This window comes from Harpia harpyja, chromosome 20, assembly GCF_026419915.1.
Source record: "Harpia harpyja isolate bHarHar1 chromosome 20, bHarHar1 primary haplotype, whole genome shotgun sequence".
Lineage (NCBI taxonomy): Eukaryota > Metazoa > Chordata > Aves > Accipitriformes > Accipitridae > Harpia > Harpia harpyja.
In genome coordinates this window covers 2,596,306-2,611,740 of record NC_068959.1, presented here as the reverse complement: position 1 = coordinate 2,611,740, position 15,435 = coordinate 2,596,306, and the positions used below count along the sequence as shown (strand labels likewise).

Genomic DNA, 15,435 nt, shown 5'->3' with positions numbered 1-15,435 from the left:
GGAGGGGAGGGGGGGGGTGGCACCACGCCGCTGGTTTGTTTGCCTTCTTCCGAGAGAAGCTGAGAGAAAAGCAGCAGAAAGGGAAAAAGAGGGTCACGATCCAGGCGTCGAGTCTTTCTTGTTGCTGTACCCCCAGCGCTTTAGGGGCTCTGCGCGCAGGGGTGCAGCACAGACGGGTGATGACTTCTTTTACCCCTAAACCTAGAAAAATCCAGCTCCTGCCCCTTCCTTCCCTGTACCTGAAGTGATTCTCCCAGAGCAGTATAACAGAAATAGCACAGCTCAGATGCGCTCGATTCAAAACCTACAGGGAAGGTGGACCGCCCACATTTGCAGGCAGAGGAAGCCATCATTACAAATAAAACATCCATCTACAAAGTAGTATTTAGGACACAATACCCAGCAGGTGAATCCAGAACAAGTATATAAGCAAAAAGCGTGATAGGCTTCGTAAAATCAAAAGGATCTGTGGATTTTTGCAAAACTCTTTATTAGTAAATATTTCAATGAAATGGAAACGCTGGTTACAGTTAACAGTCTCTTTCAACAGCTCACTGTTCAGATACAACACTACTAGGAAGTTTAATTAAAGACTGACAAAACTGACTCATCTGCTTTCCCTAGAAACTGGAATTAAACTAAAACAGTGTATGATGTAAGATTAAATTAAGCAGATTACTTTTAAAAGCCGTAATTTAGTACATGTGTAACGTATCTATAAGATTCCTCACAACCAGCCATCTGTAGGAACTTTGTTCTTCGTCTACTATAAGTTGAAGATAATTCTAATAGAAAATAGGAATTGATGTTTAGATGCATCTTTTTCCCCTTGTTCTGTAGGGAAGATAGATACGCCTGCCTGCCATAGATTTACAGATGACAGACCCTTACATCCTTTCACTATGTGAAAGCCTCCTAGCTTCAAGATGGGCATATAAATACAGTCTCAAATACAAAAAGTCCTCAGGGAACACTATGAAATAATAGAATTTTGGCCAGGACATACAACTCGGCTTTCCATAGTTTAACAATTTAAGGCAATGAAGATTTAGCTAATCTCAAGTGCATTGCAATTCAACCTGATGGAGTCCCTTTAAAAGCAAATAGTAACCTGTTCCAAAACTCCTAAATTAACAGCAAGTGATGCCGATAGGCTTGATTGACATACCTTAAATTGAGGGAGCAGAGGATGGACAGTAAGAGAAAAGGGGATAAATGCATGTTTAATCATCCATTTTCCTGTAAAAACCTCCCTGTAGGCAAATCTTCATACCTACACAAAGAACATGAATTTCAACTTGTGTGTCCATTCAGTACGCATTGCCTTGGGCCCCAAACCTCTGCTTTCTGTGTTTAGAGATTATAAATCAAAACAGAACTACTTGCATGTAAGCTCTTAGTACACCTACCCCTACAGCACTCCGGTGCAAGAAGCAAACATCGTCCATCATCTCCGAGCACTTTAAGTCAAAGTCTCCTAGAACCACACTTCAGATAACGCAAATAACCGAACAGTGTAAATGAAAAACCTCTAACAGATTTATGTATAATACATTTACTAAACACGCATCTGCGATGCACAATTCCTAGCGATAAAGTATTATCACAGTTCTTGCATGGACTGACTCACTGTAAGTGATTCCATTCAAGCCATTAAGACTTCATCATGTCTAGGATGTGACAGAGCTGACACTGAACAGATTTCTCTCCTGAATCACTGCACAAATAAGCTCTTCTGTACTACCCGTTAACTGGCTGTGACCCATAACCTTTATCCACTAATATGGAAGAGCCAGTTTCCACTTTGAATGAAATTTTATGCAGTCATTCTTCAGTTTAAAACCAAACCAGGGGAAAATGCCTTCCCTTTGAGAAAAGCAGAACAAGAGTAGATATTGTTGCGGCCTCAAAATGAGTAAAATTTCCTTCCCTGGGGCAGAGAGCTAGCCGGGTAATTAATTACACTTTCTCTAAGAGTCAGACAAAAGAGGAAAATAAGAAGCAGCGCTTTCGTAACTGAAGGACAAGAGAGATTGTGGTTCGTGGTATTTCTGTCCTCCTGCATAGCCTCATCACATCAAGAAAAACAAAAGCAAAACTCGGCAATATTCAGGCTGCTGCAGCCAACTCCACAGTTACACGCTGTATTTTCTCCTCCTGTACTCTCCAGTTAGTTTGCCAGTATTAGCCTGTTTCTTGTATAGAAACTACAAAATGGTTTGGGGCAAAGTAAGTGTTTTTTCCTAGGACTCCTAGAATAGCCTTACAATAAACACCTCTCTTATTCTGGACCATCCTTTACTTGAACAATCATCATAATCACAACTGACTACATAGATAACTTTCAATTTTGCTTAAAGCTACCTCAAGAAGCTCACCTCTATCTCCTAGGGGCTCTAGATTCTTGCATAATTACCAGTGGCTTAGTATTTGCAAGAACAAGGATATTGATAATTAGAAGCATACCCGAGAGGACTCCAAGGAGTTTTTGGCAGAACTCATTCTCCTAATGCTTAAAGGAAAAACAACTTAATGGCATAATTTTTAACCTTGAGCCATATAGTATGTTTATACAATACTTGTTCATAGACTAATCTAGCAGCATTTATTTGCACTTCCTTCTACCCCAGAGCAATGGGAAAAGGCTCAGGGTCTGAACTTTCTGAGGTATTTTCAAATGTAGTCAAACTAATTGAAGTTTTGGACTTCATAAGTCTTCTTGACATGCTCTTTTTGGAAATACAGAACTCCCTTCCAGGGCGTGAATGTTCTGGGTGATAATACTGAGAAACAAACTCAGACTTCAAGAGGACTGGAAAGCCACACTATCAGCTCAAAACATTGAAAAACTTCCTTTATGTCTACAGAAGAGTCTGAGTAATGAGTGTTGTAGTGAGAATGCTTTAAGGATCCAAACTACTTTACCTTGCAGTGAATTCAAGTGGAGAAAAACTGTGCTCTTGTCAGTGTTCTGAGGCATTCAGCACACTGCCAAAGAATGACACTTATGGATTAACAATCCACAAGCTGAACTGGAAGCACTGGGAATTTAACTCGTGTGCCACATAGTGTGAGCAGTAACCTCAAAATCCATAATGCCAATATCCAGGTCTTGAGACAGTTCAGCTGTAAAAGTTTTTTTTCCACCCTTGTATTCATGTAAGGCACCTACTTCCTCTGCACAAGTCTGAAGCCACTAAAAGAAACAACTACCAAGATAGGTGATATCCCAAAATAATTGAGATGAAATGGGAAGGACTCCGAGATGACAGTGGTCGGGCAGTGGATGTGCCAAGAATGGTGACAGTGCTGACCAGAAAAAGCTAGCTTGCAGTGATGGTAGGGTGAAGATGATCTATATTCATGTTTAGAAATCAGGTTACAGCAGAACCCACAGAGTCCTGTACCTCCAAAGTTCTGCAGACCTAAGCATTCAGGGAGTTTAATGGTAGCGTATTACTGACTTCTGAGTCCCTGAGAGTACGTGAATGCTTTACATACCCATTTCCAGGATGCAGTTACCTTTATAAACAGTGTTAACACTTCTTAACTCAAGTAGAGGTCACATCGTTAGATGCTAATGCTACTACAAAAATCTAGAAATCTTGGCAGAGCAAGAGCCAAAAATAATTGCATTAATGCCATTTGGTCTGCTGTTCTTGAGTCACACACTTTTTTAAAACCTAAACGAACTAAGAATCATCTTTATGGAATCCTTCCAGAACAACGCCCAGAATAAGGTCTAGTTGCTTGTACAAAACAATTTAATATTAAGTACTGGAGTAAACTACTTACAAGCTTACTGCAAAGCATTACACTAAATTTCAAATAATTTATGTGCCAAAAAATTACGGCCGTTAATTACTGGTTAGTAGTTCTGTTTCACCGCCCTGCCACAGTAGCAAGACAGTTATTTCTTCTGTTGACTCTGCTGAAACCCAGAGGTCTCATCTGTGTTTACAGTAGATCCAATTTTTGGTACACGTAATAATATCTGGGGAAAAAAGCGGTAAGTTAAACACTATCAGTAAAGTGGCACATTCTCAAGTGTAAGAGAAAGCTCATTGATCTGACGAGCTGTTTAGGTGTTCAATAGATACCTATGCCATCATCTGTTTGGAGGAATCAATCTTGTAGATCAACAGTGAGAACAGAATAATAGTTTTGAGTGTATGTACATTCCTAGTGAAAAAGAGCATCATCTGAGAGACTCCTTGAGCAGAGATGAAAACATCCAGCATAGAAAAACACCACCACCACCTTTAGGCAGTCTAATTCCTGATTCCCAGGCTCCTCTAGAAGAGCAGTAACAAAACCAAACTTTTGTTCTGACAACACTTGCTGATTTCTGAGATCTACTTCCCTACCAAGCACAACCTATGTTCTGTATTACCACAACTCTCTTGGGCACATGACTTAACATCCTTGTTCTTCGATCTGTACAGAAGCATCAGATGATTGCCATTAACACATACACACACTTAAAAGCACTTCCCTGCATTCTAGATGCTATATGTAACTCAATCTGTAATAAAGTAGGAGAGTATTTGGACCTAAGAGACTGCAATTCCATTAAAAATTTGTGTATATTCAGTATTTTTGAAAGCTGTTATGCTTATGCAGTATCTCTGTATTACATTAATGCAGCATAAATGACAAATGTAACTTGCAGAAAACTTGCAGACATTGTCTGTAAAGAACTACTTCAAACTTAGGAAGACACATGCCATCCAGTGGCAGACTAAGAAACTTCGAGAGAGATCAGAAAGGGAGGAGATTCTACCTGTACAGGAGCGATGAGGTTTGTACAGAGTTCTCATTTTTGTTTAACGAAAGTCTAGGAAGTGAGGAAAGGAGCTTCCCCTATGTTAAGGGTCTCAGGAGAAAAAAGCAGAAACCTTTAGAGAGAAACTGAGAATCTTTAAAGAAAAACATACCCTATTACTACTTGAACTACTTTCAGGGAGAAAAAATACTGGATGCCAAAGAGCTCAGTTTAGCTGAGCAAGATATAAAACACACCAATGGCTGAAAGCTGAAGTCAGACATATTCACCCTAGAAATAAGGCACAGAATAATAATTTACTAAACAAGCTGGTATCTCTTCTAGGGAGTCTCCATACAAGCAGTATGAGTGAAGCTCAAAGTTGTGTTTAGGAGCAACTCGAAGGGGTGCAGATATTCCCAGAGTTACCCCTTAGCACCTTCTGGCCTTAATGATCTAGACTATGAAATGGCTAGATTGTATTAATTCCTATGATAAAGACCCTTGGAGGAGACAACATTAGCGTACTTTGTTAGTGAAGTACTGTTGCACAAGAACACTGTTAAGTCAGAAATTTGAAGTTTTCAGCATCTTTTACTCTTTAGCCTTGTGATTTTTCCAAATAGCCAGACTTTAAAAAAAAAAACCCACAAACAAAAACCAAACCTTTAAACACTCAGATAGCCAGTTACCATCTGCACAGTGAACCAATTCTGTATTTTATTACCTTCAGGCACTCCTTTGGGAAGCCAGAACGCTTCTGTGTTAACTGGAATTTGGTGAAGCCTGGAGTGCCTCTGGCATGGTGAAGTTCTGACAATGGAGCAGATTTCTTGTCTGCCACACAGAGGCTGAAAAGATTAATGATATTTTATTCACACAACTATTTCCATTGAAGAAATATTCTTCTAGCTTTCTTCTAGGGAAATTAGACATGACATGCAGATTTCAAGGGATGTCATTAGAAAACATTTAAGACTACTTGTGTACACTTAATATGCTATCGGAAAGGGTGATAGAAAGCAGCAAAGCTTAAACATTCTCTTCAGCTGTTTGTGATATTGTTAGGTTTAGATATATAGTACATTACATACTAGCATGCCAAAACTGGATTTAAAGAGTGCAATAAAATTAGAACATTAAAAATATTATTTTCTTCTGGACTTAGAGGAATACTTTCTTTTTCCAAGCTCAGAGATGCAGGAACAATTTCTTCTGAATTTACATACAGACCTGTGGTGTTCAGGAATAGGTCTTCCCCAGGTGAGGCTTTGCACACTGGTGATGAGCTAAGCTACAGCTCCACCAAAATACAAAACATAGAGCATAACTGCCCAATTAAATAATAGACAACAATTCAAATTGGCCAACACCTGTTGGCTCACAAAAAAGATGTTCTATTGCTTCAAAAATATGATTTAGGACTCCAGTGATTCCTGTCTCCAGCCTCCAACAAGACCCTGATTTTCTCTGTTTATTAATCTAGTATCCATAAACTCAAGTATGCTTGGAACAACACTAGGAAAGCCCGGTATGTTTTCCTGCAAAATAATGTGGTGCAAAATTAAGCAGTCTTTCTACTGTAACAGTTTCCCTTTTTCTCAAAAATTTTACAGTTTGCCAATTCAGCTGGGAGCTATGGCATGAAAGCAACAGAGACGTCACTTCTATTCTTCCAGAAAGAAGTGGTAGTACTGTACTGCCTTTACTGATAAAGAAATCAAACTGGCATTTAAATATCAAGTTTATTTGTATCGAAGGGGTAACGCAAGTAAGGCTACTAGGTGCTGTTTTTACATTAGAAGATGTTGTAAAAATACAAAACAGATACCTAGGTTTTTTGTTGTAGTTTTTTAACTGTCTAGCTAATAGAATTTAACAAGTAGTTTGTTGTGCAATTTGTATTGTAGCCTGAGGATAGCCAGAATTGGACTGTGCCATGAAGAATGATTTATTTGGTTTTAGACAAAATCTAGCTCTGCAGGCTGAGAATAACCAAGATTTTTTAGGGCTTTCTTTTCCTCTATGATCAGCATGGTGGAACTCATTTGCAAACAAAACAGAGAAGAATTCAGTATCAGTTTCAAATTCTTTGCTGTTTCTTGTTAGTCCTACAGTACTCCCCTAGTACACAGTACTATTTATAAGAACTCCATTTAGAATTGCTAGTAGTTTTTCGGGCTTAAGTACTGAATTCCTGTCATTCACTGTTTTTTGGTCTTACACTCTCCAAGACAAAGAATCAGTTTACTGCAGCACAGAACACACACATTTCAGGTCCCCTTCACAACTAGGGGATAAAGCACTTCCTACCACTTCTCATATTTAATTAAAACTTGTGTCATGATTCAAAACTCTTACTTCAGTTTTATGCCTTTGCTAATTAGCAAGGCACAATGGCAATACATACCACTACAGCATCTGTCTGTTTGGATGGCAGTACTTCTGCTGGCAACAATCCCACTGATTTGGCTGCAGTGTTTCCTGGGGCATCAAGCCGACTGAATGATGATGTACCTTCTTCTAATGCATTAGAATTTTTTTCTTTTTTCTTACACTTCAGCATTTTGGGTTTAGCAGTTTGATTGTCAGGCTAAAGGGTGAAACAATTACATTTTGTGTTATGAAGTGAATCTCTATAGTCTGGTAAGCACTAACAAAGAGACTCCCACAGTCATACTCGAGCTCTACACAACTGGTTTGGTACCACTGATACAGCCAGTCTGAAAAACAGTAAGCTTAGGGGGTATCCATGACTATTACTGCTATCCAGAGGCAGAGGCAAGCTACTGGCTCCCTGCCATTGCCTGCAGGCAGGCCTTTCAAGGGAACTTCTATGTTTTGAGGTGGAGTCTTCCACCTATACAAGGAAGGAGCAAGTCACCTGTGTTACAACCTGGCTGATTTATTAAGGATCTTTCACCTTTCTTTCCGGTCCTAACGGTGAAGAACAGCGCATACCAGTTTTTAGGTCTGGAGTTCTCTCTCTTCCAGCTGTAATTTTACAGACTTTTTTTCCTGTGATAAATTTCCAACAAATTAATTAACTTTGAGACAAAGACCACAGCTAGTCTCCAACCCATGTCTCACAGGATGGTTTTCAAAGAGGGATCATTCCAAAGCCACCCATGTAAACAGACTTCCTGCCTTCAATAAAATCCTCATCTCCCTCTCCCTTTCCTTGAGGAAACAAGGTTGCTTATTAATCTAATGTCCACCTGGCTGTTTACTGCTAGACACACATATTGTGGGAGCAGAGGAACTGCATAATCACAGCAGTCTTTGCCACTGGCAACTTCTGCTGCTACTACAGTCCAAATTAAGCAGGGGAATATTATGTGGCACCTGGGCCATAGCCAGAATTGCATCAGTCACAGTTCAGAACTGTAGTTACATGAGGGACTCCTAATAGCATTTGTGAAGCTGCTGTGAAATTAGTTCAAGTAAGGAGCATGACACAAACAGTTTTGTTCCTGGATAAGTTAAATAAGAAATGCTCACTTTCATTGAGCATCACAGGTGATGAAATGGAAAAATGCAGGGTTTGGGTTTTTTGGTTTGGTGGTTTTGGGGGTTTTTTTTGTTTGGTTTTTTTTTTTTTTCCTTCTCCTAACACATTAATTAGAACCAAGTCTTATTTACAGGGAAGATTTTCAATTCACACTTTCCTTTCTAGACACAATTAAGCTTAGCCTGTGCCAGGGGGACAAATGACCCAGTGGAAGCCTGGTTCTGATATTCTGCATCATTTAAGTTTGGGTAGGATATTCTGTTGTCTCACAGCTAGTACAACTGCTTCAGGTCATATTTTACCTGCCAGAGTAGTTGAAACACTTAATGCTGAAGAACTGTAATTGGAATTTGATGGTCTCTTTCTAGGAGAGGAAGAAAAAAAAAGTGACCAACTATTCTGAATAAATGGTAACATTCAAAAAAACCAATGTATAAGGAAATCATAGGAAAATATAGACCGAGCAAAAAGGGATAAAGTTTATTTTAAAAAATATTGTTACTGAGTTACTTCATCACACTTTACAGTTATTTAATAGTTCATCAAGTCACACAGCTCATTCTGAAGATACTTGCAATTTAAGACCCACAGAAGACATTCACTACAGTAAAGTACTCAGCATTGAAGCATACTAGGACAGAACATATTTAAGGAGTATGCAGCGGAAAATTAGGTTCACAAGAAAATTCAGGTTGAATTGTGTAGAGATCTGTAACACTGTAGGATTGGTATAAATGAGTTATGAATGGAAATGTCTGCATGTAAGACTAAACAGCAGCAAAAGGGTTAAAAGAAATGATACTGTTCCTACAAAAACACTCATGTTACTCAGATTTTTTATGTCAGGACCTGAAGGCAGCACTACAACAAGGCCAACTATAGAAGACCCTTCATTGCGATAAAACCACACCACAGATGACTTGTTAGGATGCCACGTTTTCTTGCTGACAACAGGAGGGTGGCAATAGGGTCACAGCATATCACATACACCATTCTGCTTCCTCCTAGACATGTATTCCAAATAAGAAAAACCTGACAATGGGCAGCAACCTGGCCCAAGATTTATGAAGACTGAAGTCAGCAAGATTCTGAAGCAAAAGAGTGCCCCATATAAGCTGATGATTCCTAAAGAACATAAAATATCTGCCCAAAACCTACTTTTGTCCCGGGCAAGCACAGAACGCCAGAGACTTGACCACAGGTACCCTTCATACTCTGTACTGCAGAGGCAATCCTGGCCAGACTGCCTGGGCACACGCATCCTGCTGCCTATGACTGAACGAAATCCAACAGAGTTAAGTGCAATTGGATAACAGCAACTTATTTAGGGATTTTGTAAATAAACGTCACCTTCCTCTTCCACAAAATCCTTCACTGAGTTTTCTTACATTCATTTCCCTACAGCTGCAAGACCAAAACAAAAGTCTGTAAGGCAAACTCTTACAAGACTTAATGCACCAATTTCAAAGTTAGTGAGGACGCAGGTAGCTGAAACTCAACATAAGTGTTTGCAGGATCAGAGGCTTATTCATACTAGCCTTTCTTTTAAATATCATTCAAAAGAGAAAAACCTGAACATTTAGATGCATCAAAGAGTCTGATTTGCGGATTACCTTCTAGTGTATTGGTCTCGAAAATCCTCCCGCACAGGTTCTAAAAAACATAAAAGCTAAACTTTAAAAGCTAAGCAGACCAGACAATATTTTAGTGCACACTAAAGTATAAAGCAAGACATTAGAAGCAAACACAGACCACTAACAGGGAGCTGTTCCCTGTCATGCAGGCATGCCATCATTACATATTTTATACAGGTTCCTTGCACTAGAGTTAAATTTCTTTATGCATATGTTCTGAAGCATTGTAGAAAAGACTTACCTAATATTGCTGAAAGATTTGAGATCTGCGGCATCTTATCTATAGTCACTGCTTTGCTGGAGTCCAGGAGAGTAGAGTTCTTGTACTTGCCAGAGTCCTCAGAGTAAAAATTACTTCTTTCTGGACAAAAAAAGATGTAAATGCAAGCTTCTGGCACTGAAATTCATTGAGTTATTAAATTTGTGACCAAACTGAAAGCAATCACATTTGCAAGACAGGAACTTTAAAGCAAAGTGAAAGCATTGTCTTGGCTCAAACAGCTGCAGAAAAGTTTGGAAGGAATTTGGCTCAAAACAGGTTTGTTGGTCATCCCCAATAAACAGCTTGTGTCAACAGGGAATAATTTAAATTTACAGTATGATTCAAATCACACCAGGACCTGATTCACACTGGATTGGAGGACCAGATATACAGATCCCATGTTAAGCACAGGTTGGCTTATAGCAAAGATCTGACCTGGTGAGTCACACCAAGAGAGGCCACTAGTCTTTCTATTGTAGATAGTCTGCCCACATTTTCTACATCAAATAAAGCTCAAAAAACCCCAGAAGTCTCACCTGAGCCATCATCTCTGAATGTTTCAGGGGATGGCCAACTGTTCAGGCTGTCACTAGTACCTGCATTATAATCTGCAGTTGAATCTACATCTAAACACTCTAGGAGAAAGGTTGAAACACCTGTGGGAAGAGTCATTCCTGTACCTAGAGAAAGAGACAAAAAAGGCAGCTACCAAAAAAAAGTATCATCTTAGATAAGGAAATCCTGATGCTTTGTACAAGTCTCATTCCTGTGATGAGCTAAATATTGTCAAGTCAGAATCTTATACCGCTTCATAATACAATTAAAGAAACAAATAAACAAAGGGCATCCTGAAGCCCCATTTACACTACTATAAGCTAACAGAAGACACCTTCCATGCCCAAGGCTCACTAGGAATACCTGAAGTATTTAGCCTTTGATAAGGTAATTCTTGGTCAGGTTTGTTTTCAGAAGGACAAACTATTTAGGCACAAGCTTTTAAAAATGCAGATTTGAGTAAACTGAAGAACTCACATCAGCAACTATTTCTGTCAATGATAAAATCAAGTTCGTGTGGTTTTCAACAGGCTGGACTCAAGACTGTCTCAGGTCTTGTAGGTCTCCTATCCTGTTTGTGCTGCTGACAATCAATTCATGTGAACCATGCTGGAATAAGAGGCAGAAGTCTAGCCAGTGGTCTCAAAACCTGTACTTTCTAATATCATGCGGTCAGAACAAGTATAAGAACAGCACACCAGTACTTTTATAGAAATACAATTAAAATTATGTAATTAATTTTACATTTAGTTTTATACAGATACAAAAATATATTTAATAATGTATTGCCATTATACTCACTTGAAGTCACTTCAGCATTTTTCAAACTTTCTTTACTTTCAGAGTTGATTATCAGGGATTCCTAAAATCAAATGACCAATACAAAAAACCTGAGAAAACTGGATGTAGACAAAGAAATGCAATTAAATGTATTCCTACATTAGTGAATGCTCAGAAACTTACTGTCTGGTACTTTACCACTTAAACTTGCTATTCACAGTGTAATTTGTACCAGGGTTTTTCATGCATCATTAACAAATCCGCAATCTGACTTATAGTTCTAAAATTCATAATGAATACCCAATCATTTGATCCTACAATCTTTGCTGGATGAGACTTCCAGTAAAGGCTACTGACATCAACTGAAGTTATGCATAAGATAGCAGTGGAGTAGTGAATTTCCTTGTCTTTTTCCTTTTTTTTTTTTTTGAGAGAGGCCCAATTCATGCTGCTCACTTTCAGAATCCTAGACAATTTCTATAAATACAAACAATTATGTTGTGTACATAGTGTATTCTATGAAACTAAGCATTTGCAGGAAACGTAAATAATTGCTGGACTCTAAATAAGAGCTAACATTTTAAAGAAAAATAGCTTTACACCAATATCACTGGAGTCCTTTGCTGTAGCAGATTTCAGTTCAAACACACCTGTTCAACTATTTTCTCGCCACTGCAGTATTAACTGTCCTGTAACACTTCTGCTCAGTCATCTCAAAATACTTTGTTCCAGTTTTACTAACATGAGGAAGAGCCTAACAGTGACTTGCCAAAGGTCTGTGTCTGAACTAGAAGTGACCAATTCTCTGGAATCACAGTCTAATGAGATATCTTCCACACAACACAACTGCTATGACCTTTCCTCATTAAGGATAATTAGTATTGATGTTTTCCCATGCTACCAATAGCTCCAACAGCTTTTATTCTGGCCAAAGACACAGGAAAATGTCACCAAAATACAGGACCAAGTTCAGCCTCAAAAATGATCACACACACACACAACTCACAGGCCATTCTACTTGATTAGAAAAAGAATTTAACATGTCACATTTCTTTATCCTCCATAAATTACTAGTAGATATAGAGCAAGACAGCATTCTCACCTTCAGCAGCACAGTGCTTTCTTCTATTTTCTCTTCTTTTTTTCCAGAGTCTGTTGTTTCTTTGACATTCACCTGATTGCTGCAGTTGAAGAACAGAGCTGAGCTCAATACACAGAGCTACATTGCTCCAGAGGAAGGGGACAAAAACTACAAAATGTCTTCATGAGGTGCCAACAAACAGCCTGACAAGCATCACTTTACTGATAATTCAGACTGTGTATCTCCAAGAGACATCTCATGCAGGCAAAACAATATTAATGATTAGCTAGTGTTAATAATGGTGTATTTGAATGAATTCTAACAGACCTTTGGCTACATGAATAGCTCACTTCAGTGACTTCAAAATGTTCTTTAATTTTTGGTAGGGTTTTCACACTGGACTTTCTCTTCAGGCCTAGAGAAGAATTAGTTCAGTAGTTTTAGTTTTAATATTAGAATTTAGATGATTATTTCTAATAGGGCACCTTTAGCTGTTTCCCCTCTTCCATGCCCACAACAATTTTTGACCCTACTATCACAAACACTGTAAAGTCTGAATTTGCTTTATTATTTTTACCCAAGCTTTTTTTCAAGCAGTATATCAGCAAGACAAAAAAAAGAGCAGACTTCAAGAACTACTTCAGGTGTTTCAGAAACCTGCTGATTAAAAGGAAAAAGAAAATACCTTGGAAGTGACCTTTACCTAGGTTCAAAGCAGTTTGAGTCTAAATCAGTTTTAAATGGAGTTTATGAGGAGTATCATAGGAATTTCTATATAAACTGGTCCTCACTGTATATAATCCCAAAGGCCATGATGACACAACTACTTAGGAACCTGAAAGTTTCAGGGATGTATTTTCTTGCCCTAAAACCAATTTTATAAGTTGTTTAGCTTTGTGTTTTATTTTCAGTGGCCAGGAGCTAGAAACAGCCAAACTTTCTCGAGTTACGCTTTTATGACAGCAAGTTAAAAGAGCATCCATCCCCATGCTAAGAAATGGGTCTGAAGTACCGCATTCCCTCAGCGCTGCAGAGAGCCCTTTAGCTGAAACTCCCTGGGAGTTCAGGACTGGACAATGTATGAGCAGGACTCATCCCCTTCCCTCTTTCTTCCAAGCATATATAAGTAGGAAAAGCAAACAGTCCTCAGGGCTGCTAGTTGCACCCAGTTGTGTATGCAAGAGTACTAAACACCTACAAGAGCACAAGCCAGCAGAGCAGGATCAAGACAGAAGCTAATGTTCATCGTACCCTGTAACAGTAAAGTCTTACCTTTAAGTTACCAAGATCAGTGTGGGACCAAGACATCCCACGCTGGTCTTCCCCATTTACTTTAGCAAGCCACACTATGAATGTCAGCCTTTACTTGAATCCCATACCTTTTCCTCAGATGGCGTTTTTTTCTTTAAGGTCTCCAATTCTTAACTCTGAGATCTGCTAAACCGCATTCAACAATGAGGCTGTTCCTTTCGAGGCACAACTTTATGCTATTTTTCAAACTATCCTGTCAAAGGCAGGCAAGGGTTTTTCTTGCCATTGCTGAAGGAAATGATTGGGGGGGGTGGGGAACCTTACAAAAGGAAAAACCCTTTTTATTACTAACTAACAGCTAAAACAGAGGAAAACAACCCTGTTTCGAGACCAGCTGCCTGCTTTCTCCACGCCATAAGGGACACGGGTAACAACAAGCCGCTTCCCAAGCTCACACAGGACCACCTCGGCTGGACACAAAGGCTGAGAAACCCAATGCTAGACGGCTGGGGGGGGGCCGCTGAAGCCACACAAGATTTATCAGACCGCTATTGATAAGAACCTTCCCCGGCGGGTGGCTCAACCTGACCGGCATCCTTACCCACTCCTCAGACTGCCCTGAAAACACAAGTATTGGACAAAGCACAGCACACAGCCCCCTCCCGCCGCCCGCCTTCGCCCCTGGCCCAGACGCCTCCCCGCTGGTGCGGCCTCCCGGCCCGGCCCGGCCCGGTCCCCGCGGTCGTTCCAGCCCAGCACGGCGGGGCCCGCAGAACGCCGCCGGCGGGAAGAAAAGCGCTTACTGCCGGCCTCCGCCCCGCGGGGACCCGCGCTCCCAAAGAGAAGCCGCCGACACGACGGGGAGACGCTGTCCCGCCTGCCGGCTCTGCCCCGGGGAACGGCCGCCCCCGGTAGCGGGGACGAGCGGCGTTTCTTCCGCGGTGCCCTCCCGCCCTGGGCAGCGCTCTGCCAGCGGGACGGCTCCATTTCGGACCGCGTCTCCTCAGAGAGGCGGGAGGAGACAAATTAGGGCTGGGCTGCGGCTGCCCTCCGGGGACAACAACCGCCCGCTCCCCATGGACACCGTCCCCTCACGAACCGCCTCGTCCCCGCCGTTAAACCGGCGCCCACCCCCCCCAGCCCGCATGCGCGGCGGCACCCACGGCCGCCCGCTAGGCGGCGCCATCACCCCGCGGCGCACGGCGGGCGGGGGCGCCGGGTTTTCCCGCCGCCCGCCGTGAGAGGAAGGCGGTCCGCCCCCCTCCCGCCTCAGCCGCAGGGCTGGGAAGGTGTCGGGCCCTCGCCCCGCTGTGGGGGCTGCCCGCCGACGGATGGCTCCCTGGGGGGAGGCAGAGCGGCTGTAGGGACGGAGGGGAAGGGGGAGAGTTGATTTTCCTTGGGCCCAGACTGCCACCGGGCCCGCGGTCCTCTGGCGGGCCGGGGCTGAGGAGGCTGGAAGATGATGGCGGGCGGGCTGGGGGGGGTGGCCGTTTCCCTGGAAACGAGCAGCAGCCACCGGTTTCTGAGGCAAAATTAAAAGTGCATCGTTGCCCGTCAATAATCCTGCCTGGTCCTGCTCCCCTACCGCTGGCCTTT

At 41.3% G+C, this 15,435-nt stretch overlaps 1 protein-coding gene across 2 annotated transcripts; it reads right to left on the bottom strand.

Moving 5' to 3' along the window:
* Nucleotides 1–469: 469 nt before the first annotated feature.
* On the bottom strand, nt 470–14,945 carry MEIKIN (meiotic kinetochore factor). Of its 2 annotated transcripts, XM_052772001.1 has the most exons (12): nt 14,643–14,945; nt 12,916–13,003; nt 12,610–12,688; nt 11,529–11,589; nt 10,709–10,852; nt 10,152–10,271; nt 9,890–9,929; nt 8,579–8,640; nt 7,689–7,783; nt 7,176–7,358; nt 5,493–5,616; nt 470–3,994 (listed from the first exon to the last, which is right to left on the bottom strand). In XM_052772001.1, exons 1-12 carry the CDS (start codon nt 14,824–14,826, stop codon nt 3,948–3,950), a joined length of 1,227 nt encoding a protein of 408 aa, XP_052627961.1. In that variant the 5' UTR covers nt 14,827–14,945; the 3' UTR covers nt 470–3,947. The 2 variants fall into 2 exon arrangements, with proteins under 2 accessions (XP_052627961.1, XP_052627960.1); XM_052772000.1 differs by having other exon boundaries at nt 470–5,616.
* Between the last annotated feature and the right edge of the window lie 490 nt (nt 14,946–15,435).

Bases quoted from the DNA above. Each gene is read 5' to 3' on its own strand.
- MEIKIN (XM_052772000.1), bottom strand. From the start codon at position 14,826: ATGGAGCCGTCCCGCTGGCAGAGCGCTGCCCAGGGCGGGAGGGCACCG. The intron at 11,590-12,609 runs GTGAGAATGCTG...ATTTGATTTTAG, and splicing joins AAAGCACTGTGCTGCTGAAG to GAATCCCTGATAATCAACTC. The intron at 7,359-7,688 runs GTGAAAGATCCT...TTCACCCTTTAG, and splicing joins CGTTAGGACCGGAAAGAAAG to CCTGACAATCAAACTGCTAA.